Here is a 27557-nt window from a genome sequence, read left to right on the forward strand (position 1 = left end):
CAGTATTTTACAAAATCCTTTTTTAAAATGACAGCGGCCTTGGCACTACTTTTATTTGAATGTTATACCGCGCTGTAATTTATGTAAAGCTCACTGTCCTTTCTAAAAATGATAATGAAAGAGTGTAGTCTTAGAATATGCACAGACAAACAATAATTAATCTCTCTTCGTAGATGCTCTCAGAACAAATGATTTATATATGCCCTTGATTTGTGCGCATTAACATCCGTTTTCCATCCTTAGGTGTTGTCAGGCACCACTCAGTTTCTTCTTTGCATAAAATGAGATTCTCCTTTCAACTTTTTATGGACGAAAATGACAAAACAACATTAGTAGCATATTCAGCCGAGTATTCAGAAGAGCGAAAAAGTAACAGCAGATCTTAAACTGTCTGTGAAAGAAAAGGTGAGCATATGTTAGAAATGTTTGAAAACTTCGTCTGCACAACCATTGGACATTCGCTGCTATTTCATTACGTTTGCATTGGTCAAATGACATGGAATGTGATGAAGTATCTCCACTGAAAAATATTTGTAATTGATCTAGTGCACCCAGAAAAAAGTTCAAATTACTGTTGTCACACTGTCTTTTTCAATGGTAATTTATTAAGAGCCATGGCCATTAAAATAATACAACACTGTTCTTCTAAAGAAGAGTTCTTTTGCATTAGCACTCCAATTCAAGCTTTCTGATATGTACTACATGTAACAACATGTGGAAGACAACACATGAAAGATATATTGTGAAACATGATGTGATAAAATTTCATACCTAGTCAGTCTGTGAAATAAGCTTTTTAGATTGGTTGTCCCATCGGACAACCATTTTAATTTTTTTGGTTGCCCCCATCCACTTTTGGTTGCCCAAATAAATCGAAGAAAAATAACACAAAACTTCCAAGATCCCTTTTTATTTCAGCGGGGTGAAGGCTAACATGCACTGTGTAGCTTTAAACAGATTAACTTATGCAAATAAACAGATGATGAGCAGTTTAATGTTAAAGAACCTCAACAGCAACAATGCAGCATCTGGTTACGTCTTCCTTCCCACAAACAATTATTTTAAGAACATCTATACATCATCATACATATTGTACAAACACTAAAATATTTTCTAGTAAAAGAAGGCATTCCAGGTCAAGATTTGAAGACAAGTCAAAATCATAAATGAAGAATATTTTTCAATATATTTACTGCTAGCTAAGTGTAATAGCATTCTCCATTTCTCTGCCTCTTAGTCTATTAACTTAGTTTCAAATGTGGACACATTAATTTATTATATATACAATTATCATAATAAATTAAAATGCTGCATTTTCTGCCATATCCATCTCATTAACTTCATCACATTCATCTTCACCATTGTAATAATGATATAGGAAGTACAAGACATGTTGGACAGCATGGACAGACAGGGTGATCACAATATAGAGTGTCTGCATATAAAAAGGAATGTCACTGTTTTAAACATAATGAAATGTCTGGTTCAGACTAGTCTCTGAAGGACAAAAAAAAAATAATAATAATAAATAAATAAAAACACTGTGTTTTCTTTCATCTTCATAGCTCTCATCTATTTCATCAAATTCATCTGCATCTTCATCATTCCCCATTGAAGAAACCAAGGAATCTGTAACTACCTCCTGCTAGAAAAGACAAGTAAATAATTCAATACAAAATATCATACAGTACCATAAAAATGAAAAAAAAAAAAAAAATGGAAGACTAATTCTTCTCTTTCTAGAAAAAGTGCTTGTCTAAAAATAAATCAATCGTCATCAGAATTTCAATTTTATCTTTTATTTAAAAGAAGTTAAAATACTTAAACGCAGAAAACAAGAACAAGTACAAATTAAAAAAAAATCAAAAAATTTGAACTTACATTTTCTCATGAAAACTCCTAGACGTTCAGATTCTGCCTTCTGCAGCCGATGCAAGCAGTCCGCCGCGACACTTTGATTAGCAGCACTTGCGCCGTCGCTTTGACATGCGGCTCTGAGGACTTGTGCTTCTTAATGCCATCTTACTGTAGTGAGGTTTTGCCTTGAACGAAAGGTGAAGAATCTCCTTGACAGCATGCTTTGCACGCTGAGCTATGCTGTCAAAAACAAGCCAAGTGCGCCGTGACGGTAGAAATACTCTTCGGCGTATATCTGTTTAACTTCGTATAATTTCTTTTTCTTTGACATTTCTGGCTCAGCTGTTTGTTAGGGTAACCTTTATCCGGGGTTTGCACCGTCAAAATATTTCAGAAACTTCTCCATGACGAAAGTTGGATAGAGAAACACGCGGTAGATAGAAGTGCCATAATTTTGAAGGGACAAATTGTTTCATTTCGACATTGTTTCATTTCGACCAATGAAAAAGCGGCAAACATGACACCCCCCCCTCCCCACTCCCCTGGCATTACGTCATCTTCCTGTCTAAACGACCAGCTACTGGCAGTGCTATAAATAACTTTAGATCTAATAATAGCAACAGAGTTTCTGCATAAACACGGCGAAGTCAGCAGGTCGGTTACTGCGACAGTGAATCTTGTGGAAAACAACGATTTAGGTTAACCTAAAATTTTGTTTTCTGTGTAGATTTTGACATAGATATACTCTTTATGTCCATAAATTATTCAGTTGCCCGACCGGACAACAACTTCGTAATTTTAAGTTGCCCGACGTGCTTTTTAGTTGTCCCGGGCAATCGGACAACCGCTTATTTCGCAGACTGCCTAGTTACAAACTGGCGTGCGAGCTCCAATACAGAATCGAGTATAAAGGAAGTTGTTGGCCCACATGATAATATGAAAGTTTGTTTCTGGGCAGGAAACATTCCCCAACTTACAGTGAATTGTAGTGCTATCTGAAATGCAAATTAAAAATCCCCCAACTGGCTTATACGAGAGCACTGCCATTTAGAGAGCTACTAAAAAAGGAGACTAATCCACTCCTTTTTATGAAGATATAGGTCTACTTTTACAAGTTCAACTTCATAAATCACTTCTTTATATTAATTTTATAATGTTATCAGCCTTATTCTATGACAGAATACATTTTAATTTACATGGGGAAAATGTCAACCAAATCAAAATGTTGAACAAAATCAAGAATGGATTTGGTGAACATGGCAAAATATTGTTAAAATATATTACATTTGGATTCACTTAAGAAAGTGTTTAACACATGGCTATAGAATAAAATAAATATATACACTTACAGGCATAGAGCTTCGGAGGCAACATTCAATTTTTATTTAATATTTTCTGAACTACATTTTTATAGGAAGCAACTAAGATGCTCAAGTAGAAATCCAGGCTGTTCCTGTCAGGCTGGACTCAGCAAGCAGTGTTCATTGTGTACTAGTAATCTGGTAGACAGCCGACAGCTGAGAATGGATTTCCACGCTGCCATGGAGACCCTGGCTGAGGCTTGGGTGGCTGCCAATACACAGACAGCTCTCACTGCAGAACATCAGGTATAGTGTGCTAATTGTAACTTTATCACATCTAACACACTGTCAGACCTATCACATTGCTAAGACAGCTCTCACTGCAGAACACCAGATATGGTATGGTTTGGTATTGTGTGCATTATAACTTTATCACACATCACACAGTCAGACCTGTAACAATGCTAATACACAGCTGACACTGAAATTATGTTAGACCTGCAAAATATATCACCCAACACATTCCCCCAGACCCTCTTCCAGGCTAAATGCAGTCAACCCATTTCTAACAGGACATGGCATATATTTGTGATATTGTCTGTCTATTTAGTGGTCATCTCACCCTTGCTTTCTGGAATATAGATATTGTCTGTCCATTCTGTGGCCTAACACTAAATTCTATGACTGGGTTCCCATACTGAGATAACTCCATAGGGGTTCACGCTAAATTGCTATCAGCTCAAGAGGCTTAAATGTCTGTCACACCTACCGAACCAGCTAGGGGTAAAGATAATTACTCCCTAACAGTTTTACTAGGTGGGACTAGCAAGTTAGTGAGACTCCACAGGGAGATAGATTGATCCAAATATCTGTGGGAATGGTCCCTATGTCCATCTCATCATTGTTATCAAGTATATTGTATATACTTCATGGGTGATTTTATCTATCCATTCCAGGGCCCCAGACCCAGTGTGAATAACCTGCCCACCATGTTGCCCAGGGAACAGTTTCAGTGGGGACAGCAGCCTTCACCAGAGAGAGCAGTAGCCCAGCCCAGTACTTCTTCTGGGGGTAAGAGAGAGAGAGAGAGAGAGGGGGGGGGGGAATAGATGATTAAAAATTATGCATAAATGAATAAAAGTTGCATATGTACAAAATAATATGTGAATATAATAAATATATGAAAAGACACGAAAGTTTGCCTGATTTATCCAACAAAATGGATATTTGGCTGTTGTATTTATGCGCATTGGACCTCCAATGTAAAGTTGTGTTCCATCAGTGCTTGAGGTTTTTTAATAGCGCATTTTAATCTTTGGTGAAAAGAGAAATGAGAGAATGAATTTTGTGGATTTTTAAAGGCACATTTTCATCTTTGGTATGAATGAAGAGGTGGATGGACGGAAGAACAGGTGGGAAGATGTATTTAACATATATACATATACAACATACTCGGACAATTCAAATAAAAAGCTATTTAAAGCATCAATTCCTACCAATCCTTTGAAGGAATCATAAAAAAAATTTCACAGTAGTTCGCGAATTTTATAAAAGTGTTGATATGATCCAAATGTAGCTTAAAAACCAGAAAAAATCAGAAATTTATATGTACTGATATTAACTATAATAAAGGGGTTTTACAAATGTATTACTGAGATCATAATTAAAATTAATGTTTCTAAAAGCAATGTCTTTTTATGTTTTATGTGTAAACTCAGTTATTTATAAAGATTAGCAATAGCAGTCTTTTTAAATCTAAAAAAAAGTAGAAACAATATCTCACTTCAATTCTTTAAAGAAAAAAAATCTCACCAAATTCAGTCAGTCATAATCTTTTTCCACCAGATAGATATATATTTAGAGCCCAGCTCTAATCTGAGCTTAAGCTAAGTCTCTGGGACACGGACGTTCCCTTGATATTAATCTGACATTTGCGTCACTCCTTGGGATTTGTTTAATCCTACACCAAGTTAAAGCTTGGATTATGACTGAAATTACGGGTTGGATTTTTATAGGAAAAATATTTTATTTATATATATATAAATGTTTTTTTTTATTTATTTAAAGAAAACACTGAACACATATAGGATAGATATATGCTATTTCAGGTAGGAGGAAACCTAGTGTTTAGTTAATCCATGTGGAATATCTTTTATTACTTTAAAGGATTTTGTGTGTTTCTCTTGGATTTGGAACTGGAAGAGGCAGTTTGGACAGAGGCGGTTTATCATTATTATTCTTTAAAAAAAAATTTATGTTAATTGAGCATAAATCATACAGTTTGCGTTGTTTTGGCTTTCTACACTGGTTGATATATAAAAATATAATTGATAATGATAATACCATTCACACAAAAGAGATTTCAGGTACTCCAGGCCCGTAGCCAGCAATTTCAAAAGGGGGGTTCTTTTTTTGAAAAAGTGGACCTTTTTCCATATAAACGTCATGTACATAGATCAAATTTTACCCAGAGTGAACCTTTTCCCAGCAAAAGGGGTGGTTCTTTCGAACCCCACGAACCCCCCCCCCCCTGGCTACAGGCCTGTACTCGTTAACTTTGACTGGGTTCCCATCCCTAGATCGTTCTAACGGGATCGGTCCATCTCCATGGGATTTCTCGCTTAATTGCTTTCAGCTCAAGTGGCGTAGACGACTGGGATGCCTACTAAAGCTGCCAAACGATAGTTAATTACCTCCTATCAGTTTCAGTAGGTTGGACAGACATCTATGCCACCCAAGTTAATTGCAATTAAGGGAGAATCTCCTCGGAGATAGTTCGATCCAAAATTAGTATGACCATCTCTGGGAATGGTCTCTTTGTGTTAGTCCAGTGCTGGTGTGACAATTGATATGATGAAATTTGTATAAATTAGTTCGCTCTCTTCTTTCTTTTAGTGTAATATGTGTAAACCATAATAATAAAAGTGCAATCATACTGAAAGTGCGGTAAACAGCAGAATTTGCTGTGTACCCTGCTGAAATGATTCAGTTAAGTTGGCACTTGGTTGCCGAACCCTGGCATTCAGTTAAAGTTGAGTCAGTAACTATTGTGTAAACACTCCTTTTTCCGTATATGATTGGAAAAGAAAGTAAATCCCCTGAATCCTTCATGATATCTTCAGATCCTCTTGTAGTCACAGGTAATGGCTTTCAGACAAGTCCATAATCCTGAAATTAAACAGACGTGTACCATATCTTTTTGGTTAATCATAGCTGAACCAGACAAACGGCAGGATGTGTTTTCCAGCATAATCCTGCCAGATTTTGCTCTTTTTGAATTCATTTAAACGCCATATCCGTCTTATCTGGAGCTTTGTGTTGTTCCACTAATAAATGTTTTGGATGTTACCTAATGTTTTTGAACAAACAGTGAAGTGGTGACCTTGAATATTTAGACTGGAAGGAAGAAATGTTTGAATCAAAGTTTTATTATTTTTAATTTAATATCCTAAAATTGATAATCCTTTATGTGTATATATGTTTTTTCTGTGTTTGTGAGGAAATTACTACATATCAGAAGATCTATGTATATATGGGAGTATTATTATTTGCACAATTGACTTTTATGTATGTATGTATGTATATATAATATAAAAATACATATGCCAAAATATTCTTTTGTTGACTCTCCAACATTAATGTATTATAACAGCTTCAAACAATTTGGGCACACACATAAACAGATGTACACATAAGCATGTGCATTTGCAGGTGCACTCCTATTCACATATGTATGCATTTGTGGTTACACTCACACACACACACACACATACGCACACGCACAAACACACACACACACACACACACACACACACACATCCGCTCACGATGAGAACTGTAAGTCAAGGTAAAGAATAAGGATTAGGGATTAGCAGCCAATCCTAAATCAATAGTTGATCCAGGGGATTAACAGGGCAGAAGAAGTTAATCCCCTGTCCAGGATGAGATGGCTTAGGCTGGATTTCAGTTGACAGCAGGTGTAAAGATGGGAGACCGAGGGAGGGGGGTGAGGGGTGCGTTTAGGACAGGTTTTGACACATTCCGTTTTAGTGTTTTAATAGACTCTTGGCAATGCAGTGTTTTTGTTATTTGGTCATTGTGTTATTGCTGATTCGTCCAGTCCTGTGCGCTTTTGCTGACCATTAAATTAAATTTAAGTCAAGGATATTAGTCCTGTGAGTTTGAACTAAAACATTTTTTACTGACCCCATTCTGAATACATCCTTATGTTGGTACAGTAATACGCTTTAACAGTTTGCAGTACTTTAATATGTGGAAGCACAAAGTGTGCAGGTGAAAACAGTTGGAGGAGCGCATTGGAAAGTTGGAATTCATATTTGAAATGGTGTGAATTTTATTGAAGATTCTTTACTAGTGCTGACTTCTGACAGGACAGGAAACAGTTTGCAACAAGAGCTGGTATTTTGTAATAGCTAACACTTTTAGTATATGTATGCAGATAGGTTTTGGAGCATATCACAAATCTGGATGAGGAAAAACTGCTTGAATGGAAAATAAGATTCTTACTGACAGCTAACTTGGGAAAGTTCAGATCAAGATTTTTTTTTTTTTTCATTTTTTATTATGAACTTTTTATGAAGCAATTCACACTAATAGGGGACAGGGATTAAAATGACTAATCCTAAAAAGAAATCATTTGTGATTTGTAATTAATTATTTGGACCTTATTGCTGAGGGTTAACGAATTGTGTACCACACTTGGCATTGCCATAAACATTGTTGACGGTCCAGTTTGATTGGATTAACTGGCCTGCCTGTCTGCTATATAGGATATTGAAAATGGACATGGGCACACAAGCAGAAAAAAGCTGATTACAAATCTAAAAAGATCAGAGAAGTTTGGACTTGTTTTGTTGGCAAGAAAGAGTATGTTTTTTGATTGGAATAGTTTTGCTCAAAAAATGTGAATTCTGTTGTACTGGAGCCAGTGCTAGGAACAGAAAAAAAAAATAAAATAAATTGGAATAAGTTTGACTTTGTAATCAGCAATTGTTGAACATGATGGCAATGGAGGATGACTGATCCTTTTTTGTGGAGCAATTCTGTCTTTTCTTGAAGAAGGGTCCTTCACCGGAGGAATTCTTATAGTCTACCTCAGTGGGACATACTGTTGTATTGGATACATTTATGAAAGGGGACAAATTATTGGATGAGAGTAACTTTTGATAAATAAAAAGCATCACTAGGAAGGATATTTGTATTTGAAAGAAAACAAGGATGAATCACTTTGCATGAGGATCATTTAAGAACAGATTTGCCTCAAGGACGCACCGGTTACATATTTCTGAACTCTGACAAACTTTTCTCCACGACAAAAATTTTTACTTCTTGCAGATGTACCTTTCAGCATACTGACAAAATTCAGTTTCCCCATAGAAGGCAGGCATTACGAGGAGAAATACTTCAGTTTCTGTCAAAGTAAAAAAAAAGTATTACTTAAAAAGCGTTTGTGATGGGAAAAGCATCAGGTTTGTAAGGCACACACTAACAAACTCAGTTAAATATTGAGACTTGTTCACATGATTATAAAGTTAGTTCAGAAAAAGACTTATTAATACTATCAGTTAACCAAGTGATATGGTCCACCACGCCCCCCCCCCCCCTTCCTCTTACTTCACTTCCCTCCCTTCACATTTACCTCAGATTTAAAAAATCCACGTTAAATAACCTTATATCACTAAGTCTTTTCTCAGACTAAGTTAATCTCAGGGGCATAACCAGGCATACGCACAGACGCACTGTGTATACAATTCTTTTAGCCAACCATGATATTATTCTCCATAAATTCAGTGTATTTTAACAAAATATAATCATACCTGGGAATTTTCAAAATCTGTGCGTACAATTTTAAAATGTCTGGTCACGCCCCTGAATCTTAATGTGAACTCATTTTTTTTTTTTTTTCATTCTGAAATTCTGTTTCTTTGGTAAGTTGTGAGCAAGGTAGAGATGGTGATTCATTTTAGTTTCTTGTAGACTGTGCAGGACCGTAGTGGGGGGTGGGGCTTCCAGGGATTCAAATGAACTAGCCCTTTTTGCCAGGAAAAGGTCCTTTCTGGTAAGGATTTTATCTAGGTTCACAACGATTTCATGGTAAAGGCCCACTTTTTCATAAAAACAACCCCCCTTTTTGAAATTGCTGGCTATACGCAGTGTTTAAGGGGCTTTGTCTCTGTAAAAAGATTTATATACATGTTTATACTGAAGTACAATTAACACTTTAATCCATGCCATGCTCAAAGTCATTGCCTTTCTTTGTTTGTAGTGAAAAAAAAAAATTAATGTCAAGTAAAGAAGAAAGGTGCTTATGTATTTCATTTGCATAGGATTATATATTTCATAGAGAGAGTCATTTGTAACCCTTCTTGGCTTTGAGGTTGAAAGTTTTTCTTGAAACTGACCTCTGTGTGATTCATTGTCATGTCTTCACTGTTTCCATTAAGTTAAGCTGGCAACTCTTTGAAAATATCCTGCATAAAGTCATCGAGCACCTCGAGCTTACATGTTGTGTGTTACGTAATGAGAAGGAACTGGGTCTGCCATTGTTTTTGGGGTTGGTGTAATCTGGATGGAGGATTAAGTATCTGACAGCTGTGTTACAGGCGACACGCCCAGGCTAATCTGGACATTTCCTGCATCGTCTTAACTCATCCGCGGTGCCTAAGGCCGCATTCAGAACAGTGGACTAATTAGCCCCAGGGTCAAATACGGCCGACCCACTTGAACTCGTCCCTACGGGGAATCTATTCACTGTCTAGTGGCAAATTAGATGGCAAGCTTTGTAGTAGGTCGCCATATTTAACCCTCGGACTAGTAAGTCTACTGTTCGGAATGAGCCCTAATAGTCTAGTGAGATTTTTGAAAAAAGGCTCTGCATAAGAGGCAAGGGGCATTTTGGGGTAAAAGTTGGGAACCAGGCTTATTAGCATAATTTTGGGATGCTGAATCCGATTTACCCGGTTCCCAAGCAAAATTTTGCGTTTTTAACGGTCTAATTTGCAAAAATACAAAATGGCCGCCAGATTTCCTATTTTCTGCAATACCTCTGGAACTAGACAGGCAAATATGACAAATGAAGTGTCTTTACCTATATTTTCAGGGTCGAGGAACATTATTAAGATGTTTCTGTTAGAATTAGATTTACGCAATTTTCCTAAATATGCAAATTAGGATCGCCATTACTGAAAAACCGTTTTACTTCTGTATCTCTGTAACTAGGCAAGCAAACATGACAAATAAAGTGTCTACACCTATGTTCTCAGGGTCAGGGAATGTGATAAATCAGATTTCTTGTCTTATGGGTAGCACTGACTTTGTGAATCGTGTCCGAGTAGCACATTTTATTGTTTCTTCCCTGTATCTGTCAAACACAAGTAAATCTGCTGATAGTTAGAACCTGCCTTCAGAACTGCTCTTACGTACGTGTCAGCCAAACTACCAAAGGTCACTGCATTGTCAGGCTTTCCCAGTGAAATTTTCAGTGCTTGCCCATCAATTATAAGGCAAGGTGAGCAGAGGCGGATCCGGGATCATTTGAAGGGGGAGTCCGCGGATGCAAAGCCCCCCCCCCCCCCCCCCCCCCCCACTTGGCAACCGGTCAGGGGCCTGTTGAAGGGTCACACAAAATTTTGGTATTTAAGAGGGCGAATGGTGCCATTTGGTATGGTTTACAACTATGATTCAGCTAGTCAAAATAATAATTTCAAGGGGGGACCAGAATTCGAAGGGGGTGAGGGGGGGGGGTCAGGGCCTGCATTACGTAATATGTGGCAGTTTCTCTGAGCAGTCCTCTTTGGCTGGTTACAGAATGCGTATAAAAGGGCAGCAGTTCTGCAGAATAAGTCTCTATATTTCGACAACGTCCAGTCAGAAGAGTTTGATATTTTGCAGACTCTTAGCTGACCTTACGGTATGTGAACTAACGGCAGCAACTTGCCACACTATTGTTGCATTATGCCAGAATGGACAGAAGCAAACTGCTATTGCCAGACAGCTGAATGTGTCCCAGGGAGCAGTTTCTAACGTCTTACAGAAACACGCCCAGACTGGTGCATTAACACAGAGACCACGGCCAGAATGTCTTAAAGTCACCACCAGAAGGGAAGACCCCTTGCTTCTGCGGTTATGTCGCAACAACCGGACAAAGACAACTCTTGCTGAACAAAATGAGTGGCAAATTACCATTCAAAGAACTCTAGTGAATGCAAGCTAGCAACATGGTGGGCTAGACGCCATTTGCGGTTCCAGGCACAGCACTGGGTTCATGTAGATTTTAACAGATGAGGCAGGGTTTGAGTTCCACCACCGCGATGGCTGAATCAGAGTCAGTAGGTTTCCATACGAGTTACTGCACGAGGATTGTGTCACACTACAGTGACTTGTGGCCGTGGCAGTATCTGTGTATGGGCCAGTTTCCACTCTGGAGCCAAAACACTATTGGTGGCAATTGACGGAAACCTCAACCAGATAAAATACAGGGACATTTTAGAGAATACTTGCTTGCAATTTGCAAGAAGGTACTTCCAGGACAACTTCATCCTGCAAGATGACAATGCCCGACCACACCATGCCCATGCAATAACTGCTTTTCTGCAAAACCAAGAGGTAAACCAGTTGCCTTGGCTGACGAAATTCCCCTGACATGAATTCTATAGAAAACCTGTGGGCATAAATCGCTAGCAGAATCAAGAGCTTACCCGTCCACCCTACAAATCGGCACAAGTTAAGGCAAGCTCTGACTAATGCGTGTAACACAATACTGGATCATACTCTCAGAAACCTCTCTGCATGGAATGAGGGCTCTGGTTGAGGCTGCAGGCATTGTTATCAGTTTCCATTTTTCACATTTGTATTGATGATTCTTTTGTGTGAGAGAAAATCCTTACCAACTGATATTATTGATAATATCGAGTTCATAAGAATTTTATACCTCGTTATCAGCTATAAAATTATCCATGCGCTGTTTATAACGCTGATTTGAATATTAAATTATAATTTAAATTATATTTTTGATTATGTTTTCACACGGGTTGCCATATCGAACACGATAACAAGTGTTTTTTCATCCATTACTAATATATGGGGAAAATTCAAAGAAAATATGTTTGAAAAAAATCCATTTTAAATGTGAAGTCTGTACATTGCATCACATGAATTACTTGATTCAGCAAATCCCTCCATTGCATTAATAAGGTAATCTTTTTTAAATCTAGGTAAAAAGGGCAGTCGTGTGATCCAATATGTTTACATAATAATAATAATAATAATAATAATAATAATAATAAAACACTTCTTTAAAACCGCGCTACACATGCGTCTCAGCGCTGTTTACATAAAAAATATAACTCCACAGATAAATTAAAGCCAGTATAGACTAAAAACAGAATACTTAAAAATTTTAAAAACTAAAAAGATGCTATAAATTAAAGTATTCTTTAAATAAAAAAGTTTTTAAATTCTTCTTAAAACAGTAATATGAGTCATCCAGAGACACATTAGATCTTGTGATAAAATTAGACCATAAAATCGGTGCACAAATCTCGAAACTTCTGTGTCCATATGTCTTAAGAGTCTTTTTGGTGTCTTTTCGCTTAAGTTGAATTTGTCCACTAGATCGAAGTGATCTGATAGGAGTTAAAAGTTCTATGGTAGAGTTTAAGTAAAATGGACAGTCGCCCTTTAAAATCTTAAAAGTCAAAAGTAACATCCCAATGGCAGTGCAGTATTTAATTGCAAAATTCAATTCAGATTCGAATAATTGCTACAGTGTGACAGTGTAGCACTCATTGCTGATTTGATTATAGTGAAAATGTCTTAATCACTTTCCCTAACGCTGAAAACATGGGCGTGGGCACTTCATATGTCATGTTTGCTTGCCTAGTTAACATAAAAGCAGTTCTGGAGGCAGGTTCTAACTATCAGCAGATTGACTTGTGTTTGACAGATACAGGGAAGAAACAATAGAAGATGCTACTCGGACAAGATTCACAAAGTCATTGCTACCCATAAGACAAGACATCTGATTTATCACATTCCCTGACCCTGAGAACATAGGTGTAGACACTTCATTTGTCATGTTTGCTTGCCTAGTTATAGAGATACAGAAGTAAAACAGTTTTTCAGCAATGGCGATCCTAATTTGCATATTTAGGAAAATTGCGTAAGTCTAATTCTAACAGAAACATCTTAATAATGTTCCTCGACCCTGAAAATATAGGTAAAGACACTTCATTTGTCATGTTCACCTGTCTAGTCCCAGAGATATTGCAGAAAATAGGAAATCTGGCGGCCATTTTGTTTTTTTGCAAATTAGACCGTTAAAAACGCAAAATTTCGCTTGGGAACCGGGTAAATCGGATTCAGCATCCCAAAATTATGCTAATAAGCCTGGTTCCCAACTTTTACCCCAAAATGCCCCTACTATTCATCTTTTGTGGAAATCCCACTAGACTATAAGACCTCATTCCCATAGAAAACATCAGTCTACATGGGTTGACCCAATGCTGCAGGAATTCTCGCAGATTGCAGTCATGTTAACAGATTAACATGCATTGCCCTGGTGTTAAATAGAATACAGAGAAACTGGTGGTTATACAGGTACATTGGAAACAAATGAGGCGTGTCATTCAATTAAGCTGATTGCACTTGAGAGCCCCGGCACAGTTATGTTGATCTACGAAGACTGATGGTGTGTCTTTGAGAATGGGGTTTTAAGTTCTTTTGCTTCAAGGTTGAAATGCACAGACTGAGTACGTACTAGTATGTGTGAGGTAATTGGGATAAAGGACAGAGGATAAAATACCTGACAACTTCTTTACCTGGTACTACAAGGCCAGTAAAGTGGTTTCTTTTGCCATTTCAAGGTTGAAATGCACAGGCAGCGCACAAACATACAATGTGCGTGTATACACATTCATATATCAGGGATGAGATTTTTCTGACTTTTGGCAGATTTCTTACTTTTTGGGAGCCAAAAATAAAGAAAAAATTAAAATAAAAAATGAAAATAAAATAAGCAGATTTCTGGCTTTTTGAAAGTCAATATTACCATTAGCCTGGACGTCCCCTGGCCCCCATGCCGTATTTTTCTAGCTTTTTCGCTAAATGGCAGCCTTATCTTGGTATATTCAAAAACACCTTGCAAAGTTTGGTAATAGTGGGACACATCCCCCCCCCCTTTCCCGTCCTGCCAGCAGATGGTGCCACTGGTCAAGATACACCCACCACCACAACTGAACAAGACGAATGCACATTTCCTGTGAATACATTGTCCATTCATTCCATTCCAGTCAAATCCCTCCCCATTCACTGCGTGGTAGAGCACATCCAGAGCCCGGTGCCACCAGACGGCGCTGCTGCCCAAGACGCACCTGACACCACCATTGAACAAGATGGATATGCCATCCTGGCCAGTAACACTCCCTTCCATGACATTGTGGTGACGGCACTGCTCAAACTGGGCTACAATTCACTGGACGCAATGTCTGCTAAAGGTGGGTAGAGACAGGAGATCACTGGCACCTACTAGTAGAGGTAGTTCTGACATTTATTTATTAAAAATATCATTGAATTTCTTATTTTGATGTTTCGTTTTCACTTATCCTTTTGACATTTTTATATTGATTAAAAAGTTAAAAATATATTGATGAATTACAATACGTATATAAATAGATAAATAAATGAATAGATGAATAAATTAGTTTATTTATTTATTTATTTTTTATTTTATTTTATTTTTTTTTTTTTTTGTTCAGCCAAATCACTGATTTTACTGTTACAGTACATCAATTGCATAATTTGCAAGCATGCATAAATTTTAAAGAAAAAGTTAATTTTTTTGTTTAAGTGAATACTTTATATGTCATACATTTTGATATGATTATGATGTATAAAGGGTACCTATTGTACTGATTTTGTGAGGAAAAAAAAAGATGAGAAAAGAAACTGGCTATTTCTATATAAGATAAATAAGCCAAATCTGTCTCATCATTAATTGACTTACTACACAGTCAGTTGTTGTACGGTAGGGATGAGGTGGTGGTTTATTGGGTATGATTGATTATTGACGGAACAAAGGGCTCATTGTGAGGGGGCTGTGAGAGACCATGATGGCGTGACAGAGTTTTTGTCAATACGGTGACTTTCATAAAGGTGGAATGATAATAAGTGTGTATTAGCACAGGGGATTGGGGGGGGGGGGGGCTGGGAGGGGGGAAGGGAGAGGTAATAATATTAATTAAAAATCAATCAAGTTTATTCAATTTTTTACAATTTTACAATTTTATTTATACAATTTTATTGTGTATAAAATTGTATTATGAAATGCACATAAAACGGAAATTGTTTTACCATCTGGGTTGTAAGGAAGATGAAAATATAATAGAAATAAAAGAATACCAGCAGAAATTAAAATAAAGAATAAGAGTCATTGCTGAAATTACAATGTTTTGCTATTAAAAAGAGATGTAACGGTTGGGTAAAAGCTTTTGGATAAAAATGTTTGCTTTTTCTGTATTTAGGTGTTGTCGTTGTCAGTTGTATAAGTGTATTTGTAAGAGTTAGATAAAAATGCTGGTGAATTGTTTGTATTTATTTATTTATTTTCTTGAGCTGAAATTGAATAAGTGGGGCAAGAAAGCTACTGATTCAGAAAGATGTTATAGGAAATATTATCATATTTATTTATTTATTTATTTATTTATTTATTTATTTATTTATTTATTTATTTATTTATTTATAAATATAAAGTATTAGCATCTTGTATTTTCTTTCTTTCTTTCTTTCTTTCTTTATTTATTTATTTATTCTTTAATAACATTAACAAAAAGTACCACAAATTTTTCCATAGCATTAAAGTTCACCTGTCAGCTCTGATCTCTTGACTATTGGCAAGGACATCCATCTCCTTTGATAATGTCACACAAATTGCAGCGTCATGTCACTTGGTGTGACACTGTGTGAATTGGCGGCAGTGTCGGGCTGATGTGAACCTGGGATTACCCCTTGTCCTACTCCTTTCCTATTACCTAAGTTTCGTACATGGCCTTTTTACCCCCCCCTTACTTTGTCTACTGTGACCTCTCCTTGTCGTCTAACAAGTGACATTTGCTATATTAGATGTAGCAAGCTATCATTTGGGAGCTTTTTTCATTGAATCTCAACTGAGTGTGGCTTTAACCAAGTCAATGCCTTTGGTTTATTGGTTGTAATGATCACTTTTATGGGAGTGAAGCAATTTAAAGAACAAAGACCAGTGGCAGTTCATAGGCTTTGAGGTGGCTTTGGATGAGGTCAGATATGGTATATTATTATTGTTTTTTTATTACTGCAGGGGTGTTTTATTTGTGTTTATACTTTTTAAATGGTATGTGAGAGGGTATTCAGTATAAAATACATTACTTTTAGAGAACATGAAAATGACAGAAATATGTCAAGCAGGCAGATATACTCTGCTTTCCTCTTTACTCTTTATTTACCTTTATAATTTTTTAAAAAATGAATTTTAATTTTATTTATAGTGTAAAAGTAAGTTAAAAAATGTACCAGTAAAAAACAGGTTGAAGCCAAAGCTAATATGTAGATCACCTTAACCCTGGGTTTGTTGTCACAAAGCATCTGCTTTTCACAGGTAAATTATTGAAAGCCTCTTCAGTACAATTTCAATATCATCAATTAACCCCCCTTCCTGGGTGTCCTGTATATTATTCGTTCTCCCAAACCTGTCTGGCAGGTTAAGTCAGATCTGGGAACTGATACAGACTCAACGATGGACCTAATCACAGACTTAATGACGGAGTTCCCCAAAGTTGATCAGATCTCTAGATTACAATCCAGGTGACAGAATGGGTGAGTTAGTTTGTGGATAATCCCTCAGCTCTACCTCTGTGTGTTTGTCTCACCTGGCTTTCAGTAAGACAGGAAGATGTAAATGGGCTGGACTCGTCTTAATTTTATCAATTTGGGAACAGCAGGGGGGTTGGGGAGGAGGAGGTGCCACCTGAGTTTTCTGTCTTAAATCTCAACCTCTTCTTTCTTCTAAGTAGAATGTTGTAACAAACTGTTTTTAGCAGCTGGATTGGCTTATTGTCTTTCTTCACTTTTCCCCACTTTGATGCATTTCATAATTATCAGAAAAACATGACATTTTTTTCCCTCTTTTTCTCCAGATTATCATATAAGGCATGTGCAGCATTATATCATGTGTTTGGGCATAAAGACAACCTCTCTCTCTCTCTCTCTCTTTCTCTCTTTCTCTCTCTCTCTCTCTCTCTGATTTTATTCTTGCAATACTGAAACAAAGTGAATAAACAAACATACCGCAACAACAACATAAACATGTTTTTGTTACCTCCCCTCCAATCAAAACTCAAAATATAAAAAAATATATTGAATTGCCTAAGGTATGATTGTACATTTAACAAGAAACTTGGACTGATGCCCTTATTGAAAAAAAAATGTGACACTTAAACATACATGTTAATTACCACAGGAAAGGAGCAATTTGAATTTCATTTGAATTTCATTAATTTGCAAAATAAGTGTAAGTAATAGTAAACTTCCTGTCTCATTCTGTTGAAAAAAATAAACAGGATATACCTGTATCAACAGCTATAATTATGCTAATTGGAATGTTGGCATACTGGGGAAAGGTGAGTAGTGATTTTCCAGATTATCCAGATTAGAAACTTGATTAGGAGGGTGGTGATGATAAAGATGCCATTTCTGAAAATTCAGTTAATTGAATTGATCAGTAGTGTTTGAAATACAATTTTATAAATCAGAAAAAAAGTATTTACAAGTTGGGATAAATAAACAATATTTTACCCCTTGGCTAAAACAGAAATATTTCAAAAGTTCAAAAAACAGGTTTATTGAAGTTGTTTACTTCAATTGAGGTACATCCTTATTGCTGTGCAGAAGGAGATGGCTCTGTTACCTGGAGTTTAGAATGATATATTTAGTATATTGAACTTAACCATATGCTTTGGAAGAGAGCTTTGTAGGTGACTGATTACCGTGTTACAAAAGTCTTCAACTTTCTGATGAGTTAGTGACAGACTTAATTGATGTTTTTCATTCCAAAATCTTTATTTAATTGCTTGTCAGGAAGTTCAGGTGTCATTGTCTTTAGTTTAAATACTTGGAGGACACCTGGGCCTTCTGTTGATTTATTTATAACATGAGACTCAAGTGGCAGATTCGGTGTTATTGTTTTGATTATTTACACAACGATGGCCATATGACCAATCTGTTGATTATGCTCATTTTTCAGGTAGGGTCTTCGCCGACTATTAATGCTTTGTTCAGAGATGACCAATGTTACAGATTTGTTTGTCACACTGGTTTACTGATATCACATTAGATGACGTAACACTTTGTGTGCAGATGAGCATGTTACTGATTTGTTTGGCATGCAATTTTTAACTACTTATCTCCTCATCATTATACAGATGCCAGGGCCTAAATGTAAGCTTGTGTTTTGTGATCTACTGCATGCTTTTATTGACAAGTAAACATAATCATCATAATTATGCATTATCAGGGCCACAAGGAGTTGGGTAAGGGCCCTGGTGCTGCAGATGGACAGTGACAGGTAGCTAGATGATTTACCTGGATTAGTGGAAAGGGGACACCCTCTTGCACACTGGTGTGAGTGAAAAATCTTCTGGACACTGGAATGTAAACTCTTAGCACAGAAAAAAAATCTATGGCCTTGGAAAAGGGATGTGTAAAATTAAGTTGTGAATAGATTTTTCACATTTGGAAATGTACAGAATTTAAAAAAAATGCTGCGATACAAAAAAAGCCATTTTTGATAGGCAGATTGAAACACACATGAAATAGTCAATAAAATAATGCATGAGAAGGAACAAACAGTACAATAAAAATATCTTATCAAGCCATTGTGCTTCTATTCAGTTTCAAGAAAACTCTGGGTTAAAAACCCAAAACCATATTATAACTCTAATATAATGTGTCCAGGTCCCCTCTGTGGAAGAGGATAATAGATACAAGATAACTCCCAGATGTTGGACAAGGTATTTAAGATCAAAGAGATATGGGAACAAAACTCTAACCACCCACCTCCAGCAGGGGGGGAGGGGGAGGAGGGGGACTTGCTAACAATAGGAGGAATTCCCCAGCTCAGGTAGATAATAGGTATAATATCCTGGTCAGTGGAAAATGACCAGTGTCCTGGGGAGGACTTAATCTGCCTATTGGACAGTAAGGGGATGAAGGTAGTGGCCTTAATTACATTGTTGGTGTAATTATTGGACTTGTGCTGAAGAAGTGGCATTGTTGTGTTTTGATTGTGGCTGGAGACTGGTTGATTAGAAGACACTGCGTTTTATATTGAGGGCTCAGAACCAGTGGATGTCTTCAGAGTGAGAAGATGAACAGTTCAGTTCTCTGTTAGGTTCTTTAGGATTCTGCTTCGTAGATTACTAGGTTGGACTGAACATTGAGGAATTGATAAGGTGAGTTTTTGTCAGGGATTGTACTGGACAGGTATAGAAAGATGGCTTGGTGTATGTGTATCTATTTATTTGAGTACTGACGAAGAAAAAAAGTTAGATAGGTGTGAAATTATTTTAAATAAGGGTCAAATATGGAAAATACTTTTAAAAAATCTTGTTGGGGTGTTTTAGTGTTTTCATACACGGAAATATTTTCATGACACAAAAAAATAATTATATGACTTATATGTCCAGTAGGGACAGTAGTTTTTAAGATAAACTGCGATTTCCCATTATCTTCAAGTAGATATATAGGATGTGAACCTTTGCTGGTGATTGATAATAAGTAGACTAACGTACAAATTCAAAACACCAGTAGAAATCCATAAGATTTTGTCCCTTGCATGCATGTCTTCATTTATCGTCTTTTTGATGAGATAGGGTCAAATTGATAGTTGAAATTTATGCTGTATAATGGTAAGAAATGTTGCTTTTGCAGGGAAGTTATCTGTTCTTTGTCAATTAAGATGAGTGATCAGTGCTTGTAGTCAGTGTAGCATGATCCACATAGTAAAAGAGGGTTGTGTTCATAGGGTTAATGTCCAGGAAAAAGTTCAAATAGTAAATTTAATAGTCACCTTTAAGAAGTACGAGTTTTTAAAAGTTGAAATAAATCTGAAAAATGAAAGAAAATATCCATAGGTGGTACTGCCAAACCCAATGTAAGGGGAAAGATATATTTAAAGACCACATATGAAAAAGATACTTCAATTGTGAAAAAAAAAAATGTTAAATTTTTGTGTTTCTCAACTTGTATGTAAATGTTAAGATTCACTGCCAAAGGTACTGGGCATACCTTTTCTTATTGAAGTCCACTAAAAATGAGTTGTCCCTGGTACAAAATGAAGAGTTTTAACATGGTGACCTATGACTGAACCAGAGAATGACATGAGCCTATCATTTACCTGGGGAATACATAGCTCACCTAAAGTGTAGACAGGTCATTTTTTCACAAAACAATAGGATGGGTTTTACTTAAGTGTTGTAAGCTTAATCTTCATGTGTTGATGTGTGTTTACAGTGAAGATAGGCCAGTTTAAACCAAGCTTGACACATCTATTTTGCAGTCTGTGTGGCCATTGTAAAGATACACATTGTAAATAATTTATATAATTAAAAAATAAAGAATTTTGCTTTAAAACTAAAAGAGGTGGCTATAAGCCCCTAGGTCTCAGTTGTTTAGTCATCTTTGTCAAAATTATGATTAAAACTCAAACAGCAATATAAGGACATACATAGGATTGTTTCACTGGAGTTACCAATACAATAGAATACCTGCAAATTCATATCAACCAATCATGTAGATAAACCAGTCAAGCTGTTAAGGAGGTCAAAGTTGGCATTTTCTCCAGGTGATAAGGATGCAAATGACTTAATCTGTTGTTAATCAATGATCAGGCAATTAACTTGATGACATCCACAGTGTCAAACAGACAGGTGACACATGTCAGTCATTATCTGGACACCTGACAGTTTTACTGGGGACAGCTTGAATGTCTGATGAACCCTATAAAAGAGAGGACTTCTCTGAGATCTGGTCATTACCAGCTCAGCAGTGGAGAAGTAAGGGTCACAGAGACAGCTCTCTATGTTTTAATGTGTATTGAATTATAATGTGTGTTTGCCTTGCAGGTGATACTTGCATCTAGACTGAGACTTTCAGATAATTTAAGTCATATTACTTTTTAAGTGTTTCAGACTCCATTAGGCAACAGGGATTGTGCAAAGTCCCATATTTTTTGGAATTATTATTGTTTTTTTTTTTATAATGAATTTTTAATTGATATTTAACAATGTTTTATTATTTCAGGTGCTATTCAGATCAAGAACTGGAAGCCTCTGGCGTTTGATACTATAACTGAGAACAAGGAGGCCACCATAGACCAGATTCTGGGGGAACTGACCAACATAGCCACACTGAGGATTAAAATCTCAAGGTAGGAACAGTACTATGTTATCTATGGATAGGGATAGGTTTTTTCATACCAGAGTTTCAGAGACTAAGGGAAACTTTTTCACCCAAAACTGTGACAGGTTGTGAAAAGTGAGGACCATAAGGAAATACTGGCAACTTGAGTATGTAGGCTGTCAGAAACACATATGACTCAGTTTACCAACTAAAGATTATTGCTTGAAATTGTTTTCTCAGTCCCTCTCCAACGGTTACCTGCTTTAGAAACCAAAAGTTTCCCTATCATAATTGTTTCACCACAAGACAGTAAGAAACTTTTTAAGTCAAAGAAAAAAGAGTGGTATCTCTTTTACTTCAAGCCATAAGCATTTGTGTTTTATTCATGCTTTTTGCGCATAGTGTCAAGTGGGTTAAACTTAGTTTATTACCCCCTTCTAGTGCCAACTATGGTAATGAATGGCACTGGGATATCTTGTTAATAATCTGAATATTTTCATCTATTAAGGGTTCATTTTTCCCTTTCTGTAACATGATAGGATGTTTTTTTTTTCTGAGATTAATTTTGGTTAATGGTGATTTCAATCAAAAGCAATCATTTATACCATCAAGTTGGTGCTCTTCATATCTTGACGTGTGCTCCCACCCTCCCGATTGTTACATGCTTGAAATATAAAATTGTGTATCAAGGCAGTTACTGGTTTGATGAATATTTACTATTGGACCACATTTATCCTACTATCATCGTCAACTGAAGCAACATTGCACGATTCAGGAGAGTAAGATGCTTTATCCGGTCGGCCATTTTGAGTTCCCTTCCTACTTTCAGTACTGACAACACCCCGTGTAACCCGTCCTCTTCCTCGCCCTCCTCCTCCTTGTCATCAACAACATCATCACCAGACATCCAGGACAAGCTGCTCCGGTTGTTGTTGTCATACTCTCAGGAATTGCTGCTGTCTTCTGGATGTCCACTTGATAAGGTAGACTACTTCAGAAATCTTTATTTATTTATTTATTTATTTATTTATTTATTTATTTATTTATTTATTATTATTATTATTATTATTATTATTATTATTATTTTGCATTCATATCAATCAGGTGTCAGTTTCTGATGTATCTGATAAGATCAGACATTGTTTTATAGACTTTTTTTTAATCTTGGTATAGTTTTTTTTTTTTTATTTAAGCATGCAACTATTACATGTACAGCTAAAGACCTGCACGTAGCAAATGTTTACACAACACAATTTTTTGAAGAAATTTTCTGACATTTTATTAGTCCAAAATTTGTGCAGTGTTTTTGGTAAAAGCTGTTCAGAGTTAATTTTAATTTCTTTAACTTTATAATTGTTTTTCTGTCAATCACATAGAATTTACCTTGACATTGCAGGACATCCTGTCACAGATTTCTCAGGGACAGATCATCACGGACTCCGTCATCTCTCCCACCATGAAGGAGGACTTCTATAGATGGTATCAAGACCAGCTTCAGAGCAGGGCCTTCTCTGTTCTGGCATCGCTGAACCAAGACGGCACGGAATCTCAGAGAAAAACCATGATGTTTCTTCAGCAGCAAGTGCCCCCAGCAGGTGGCACCACAGAACAGCCACTAGGTGTCTCTACCGTACAGACAAGAGGGACTTACCTTCCCCCGCACCCATCTATGACCCAAGCCCAGATTGGGGAGCCAAACCAGCAAGTGTCTTTCCCACCCAACAACGGACATCATCACCTCACACTTCACAGGTCGCCACCAGCTGGCAGCACTGCAGATGACGCCCAAGACATGACCTCACCCAATTCTTTTGTTGGGAGTGCCGGAAAATCACGCCCAAGGATGCGAGTCAACTTTGACCCACACTATGAAGTTCCCAGGCTTCTATACTGGTTTAATATCAACGATCACCCAAACCGTACTCAGATGGAGGCTTACGTGGCTGAACTCAATTCTCTCCCTACGAGATATGGAAAGAGGCCCCTGGATGTCACCAACATTATGTACTGGTTCAAGAATCTGCGTGCTGCGCGGCGTAGGATTGCACGTACAGAAGACAGCCTCAATGCACTCAGTGACTCCAGTGACAAACTCAACTACAACTCAAAAGAACACCTCAGGTGTCTCCCTCCTCAGATGGGTTCTACAGAAAGACTCTCACCAGCTCATCCCAGTGCAGTCCATCCACTCTCTATTACCTCACGACCAGTCCACCTAGGAAGAACCTCGCCTCAGCAGGTCACCCAACCCATGGGTCTCTCCCACTCCATTGCCTCCATAGTAAACAGTCCCAAGGATGAAAAGCTTGGCTCGCAGTCCAATTCTCCCAGGTTGGAGAACAGTTACGTGTCCAATTCTAGTCACGAAGAAGATGATGATGAGGAAATAGATGTTGAAGATGATAGTGAGGATGAAAGTCCACTACGTATTGTGATTGACCAAAATGAGGATATGCTTGATGATGAATCTGCAAAAACTGACTCAGCTTGTCTTGAAGCTTCAAGCAATAAAGGTGCTCCCTCTGTTGAGGAAAAAACTGTGACAACCCATGGTCAACCCACGTCCAACAATCACTGTCAAGGCGAAACAAGTTATGCTTTGGAGAAAAACTATAATTCCCAACCAAATGAAGTAGAAGTGACAAGCTCAGCGGAACCTCAGGAAGAACCAGTAGACTTCTCTTTGACAAAACGTAGCTCGGAGGACAGGATCCCAAGGGCAGCCAGTGTATACAGCTCCAGTAACTCGCGCCCAAGTTCTGTCGCCTCCAGTGTGGGAAGCAGATCATTGTCATATGAGCTTCAGCCTGAACCAGCTCACAAGAAAATCAAAATGGAGGATGGTACATCTTGGAGTGCACACAGAGGCTTACCTCATCACCAGTTCCCAAGGTCATTCTCAAGGTCAAGTTCAAGGTCTCCTACTGGGTCAAGTTCAAGGTCAGCTTCCCCATTGGAGAATGTTAAAGGGGCCACCTCTTCATTCAGCCCTTCAGTCACTGGAGTATTTGGATTTAATGGACAGATCAAACAGGAGAAAGTGAAGGATTACAGTACTGGGTTATACCCCCCTAGTTCTGCACAGTCCCCCTTGGCCCCAGGGTATCAGGGTGTTCCACCCCTTGTGTTTCCGAATGGTAAGCTACCACATGGTATGTTTGGTGGTGCACAGATTCCATCTCCTCTGACCCTGAGCTCTCTCCAGCAGCACCAGCAACAGCAGGCAGTGCTGCCGCCTATTGGTTTCAATCCATACTTCAACCCCTACTTCGTGCAGGCCCAACAGAGTGGTGGAATGGGCAACGGATTGCTGATGATACAGCCCAAGTCTGGTTCCTCGTCACCGGCAACTTCTCCTTTTGCCACCTCACCTGGAAGTGGACACGGTCCGAGCTACGCCAGATCTGACCCTGACCATGAAATTACCACCTCTCCAACAGTGACCACCGAGAAGAGACAACGCACAAGGGTCTTCATTGATCCCATCACTGAAATCCCCAGACTTGAGTCCTGGTTCCTCTTGGACACGCATCCCTCTATGTACGAGATGGAGAAGTACTGTGACATTCTGAACTCTTCTGAGTATCGACAGAAATTTCCCAAATTGAATGTGCGCAATGTTCAGCTGTGGTTCAAGAATCACCGCGCCAAAGTGAAGCGTTTGAAGGGTGCTGACGTGAGAATCGCTATGGCCTACGAGATGGCAGAGGCTAAGATGATGTGCTAATACTGTGACAGTTTGTGGTATAATAATTCAGACCAATGGAAAAATTTAATTAAAATAAGCAATATTCTATATGTATGTTAACAAATGAAGAGGTTATATTTATAATATAAGTTGAGACCAATCAAGTGTATTAGGGCCAAAATGTAGAACTAACATATTGAGGTGTGATATTATTATGAGGACGATAAATGCTGTATTTCCTCATTTGTATAGCTTATTGACAATGTTTTCAGTGCTTTCTGCAGAAGAATACATGAGATGAAAAGAGAAACTAGAAGTTTTTCAATGTTTTTATCATAGACCAACCATTGAAAGAATTTGTATTTATTTATTTATTTTCACTCAAAACTGACAGCAATATAGTAGTTAGCTTATGACGTAAGTGGACCCAGTCCACACACTAGTTTATAGTTTAGCATGAAGTAAAGTGTAGAACTTAGATGTTTGATAAAGATGACTAGAGATGTTGTCTGTTGAGAAGTTGACATGTGATGTTAGCTTGATGGAGTATAACATGTATATTTGTACATTATTTGGATAACTTGTGTACTAAGTAGTTAGTAGATATACACATTGATTTACATCTCACAGTTTATAGATACGTTAGGCTGTTATTAAGTAACCCAAAGTCTAGTCTGGTAGATGCACACAGTAAATTTTCATTTCATTAAGTTTCCAAGAGATATTTCTAGATATGCTAGACTGTTATTAAATAACCCAATCAGTGTCTAGTTCATGCTCTCCGAGGTTACTGAGAAGACCATTCTCCTTTGCTGTTTTGCCATTGTGTAACATATCTTTACAGTATTTTGTTCCCATTTCAATATTTTCTGTAGTGGATGAGTACTGTGGTGCTTACCGGAATGTAAATATATTTTTTTTTGCCATTATACTTAAGGTAGTATAAGGAGATGTGGCCTGTGATGAGAAAATGTGGTGATGTGAGTTGATATTAGCTGTTTCTTCAACTAGCTTGACTCAACAGGATTCAGATTTAAATGTTTTTAATTGTAGTATTAATTCATAAGCAGTTTGTGTTAATTTTGACATCATGATATTCTAAGTACTTAATAAGACAAAGCTCCTTATTTTCATACTTTGCTAACTGCCAGTGATTTTTTAATCTAACAGATAGACCATGGTGGCATATTGTAATTGTTTGACAAGTAAAAAAGACTTCTTTCTTTCTTTTCCTTATTCTGGATATTGTATTTTTCATCAGGGTTTCGCAAACACTAGTCATTATTTTTGTGTTTTTGAGCAAAAAGTCAAAAGATTACCCAACACATGTCATGGTGCATTAAATGATTCTATTATATTGAACTTAATAAATATATTTTGTGTGTATGTATATTTGATAGCCATAATAAAGCCATATTTTGTGGTACAGGGTATTTTTGTATAACAATCGATGGAATAAAGATCTTTACATTTTACTTCTTTGTTTGTAATTTTATGCACATTTTATCAAACTTGAGAGGAAGTCTTAACAATTATAAAAATATTTATTGATAATTTGATGTCAGGTCAGCCGGTCCAAATTGAGCAAACGCTGAACAAAATACTTGATTTACTGAAAAAAATTATGGTATTGACTCAATCTTCTCAATGGGTAAAACTGAATTTTACAGATACTGTATTTTTCAAGCCATCATTCTTAAAATAAGAGCATTCCTATTGAGTGGTTGCAACAAAATTAAAAAGCAGACTACCTTGTAGTTCTATTCCATGCATTAAAAGCACTACAAATGCTATTCAAAAATATAATTTTTATGATTTTGAAATCTTGATGTATCTGAAAGCTTGATATTTTTTGCCCATTCAAAAGATAAAGACATTACCGTAATTGATGACCCCAGCATGTCATGATCATGTCCACCCTGATAATACAGAGCACAGAGGTAGAGTGGGCCTTGAATCAGGTGTCCATATACAACACTTAAAACAGATTCAATATCCAAACCAATTTCAAATTAAGTTGATAACCTGTATTTTATGATAAAGTGCTGAGCATATAGAAGCAGTATCCAACAGTGGATATTTAAAAAGTATATTGCAGTGAACACAGGAAGCAGTGACCAATAGGAAGTTATATTAAAAAAAATTAATTGTCCTACAGTAAGGGCATAATTTGAAGTTGCTCAGTCACAGACTATCATGATCCACACAATTCTGGAATGTTCATCATCTGCCATATTGCCAAAATGTACCTGAAAGCCCTGTGG

At 37.1% G+C, this 27557-nt stretch overlaps 1 protein-coding gene across 3 annotated transcripts; it reads left to right on the top strand.

Annotated features, from left to right (window-relative positions):
• Window positions 1-222: 222 nt before the first annotated feature.
• Window positions 223-26768, top strand: LOC106167804 (uncharacterized). Of its 3 annotated transcripts, XM_086994128.1 has the most exons (7): window positions 223-405; window positions 3272-3464; window positions 4115-4229; window positions 14468-14671; window positions 21507-21633; window positions 22435-22588; window positions 23002-26768. In XM_086994128.1, exons 2-7 carry the CDS (start codon window positions 3381-3383, stop codon window positions 25330-25332), a joined length of 3015 nt encoding a protein of 1004 aa, XP_086850254.1. In that variant the 5' UTR covers window positions 223-405; window positions 3272-3380; the 3' UTR covers window positions 25333-26768. The 3 variants fall into 3 exon arrangements, with proteins under 3 accessions (XP_086850254.1, XP_086850255.1, XP_086850256.1); XM_086994129.1 differs by lacking the exons at window positions 223-405; window positions 3272-3464; window positions 4115-4229 and adding an exon at window positions 8617-8647; XM_086994130.1 differs by lacking the exons at window positions 223-405; window positions 3272-3464; window positions 4115-4229; window positions 14468-14671 and adding an exon at window positions 20832-21259.
• Window positions 26769-27557: the final 789 nt, after the last annotated feature.

Source organism: Lingula anatina, chromosome 8 (genome assembly GCF_051362555.1).
Source record: "Lingula anatina isolate TDL-2025a chromosome 8, LinAna3.0, whole genome shotgun sequence".
Lineage (NCBI taxonomy): Eukaryota > Metazoa > Brachiopoda > Lingulata > Lingulida > Lingulidae > Lingula > Lingula anatina.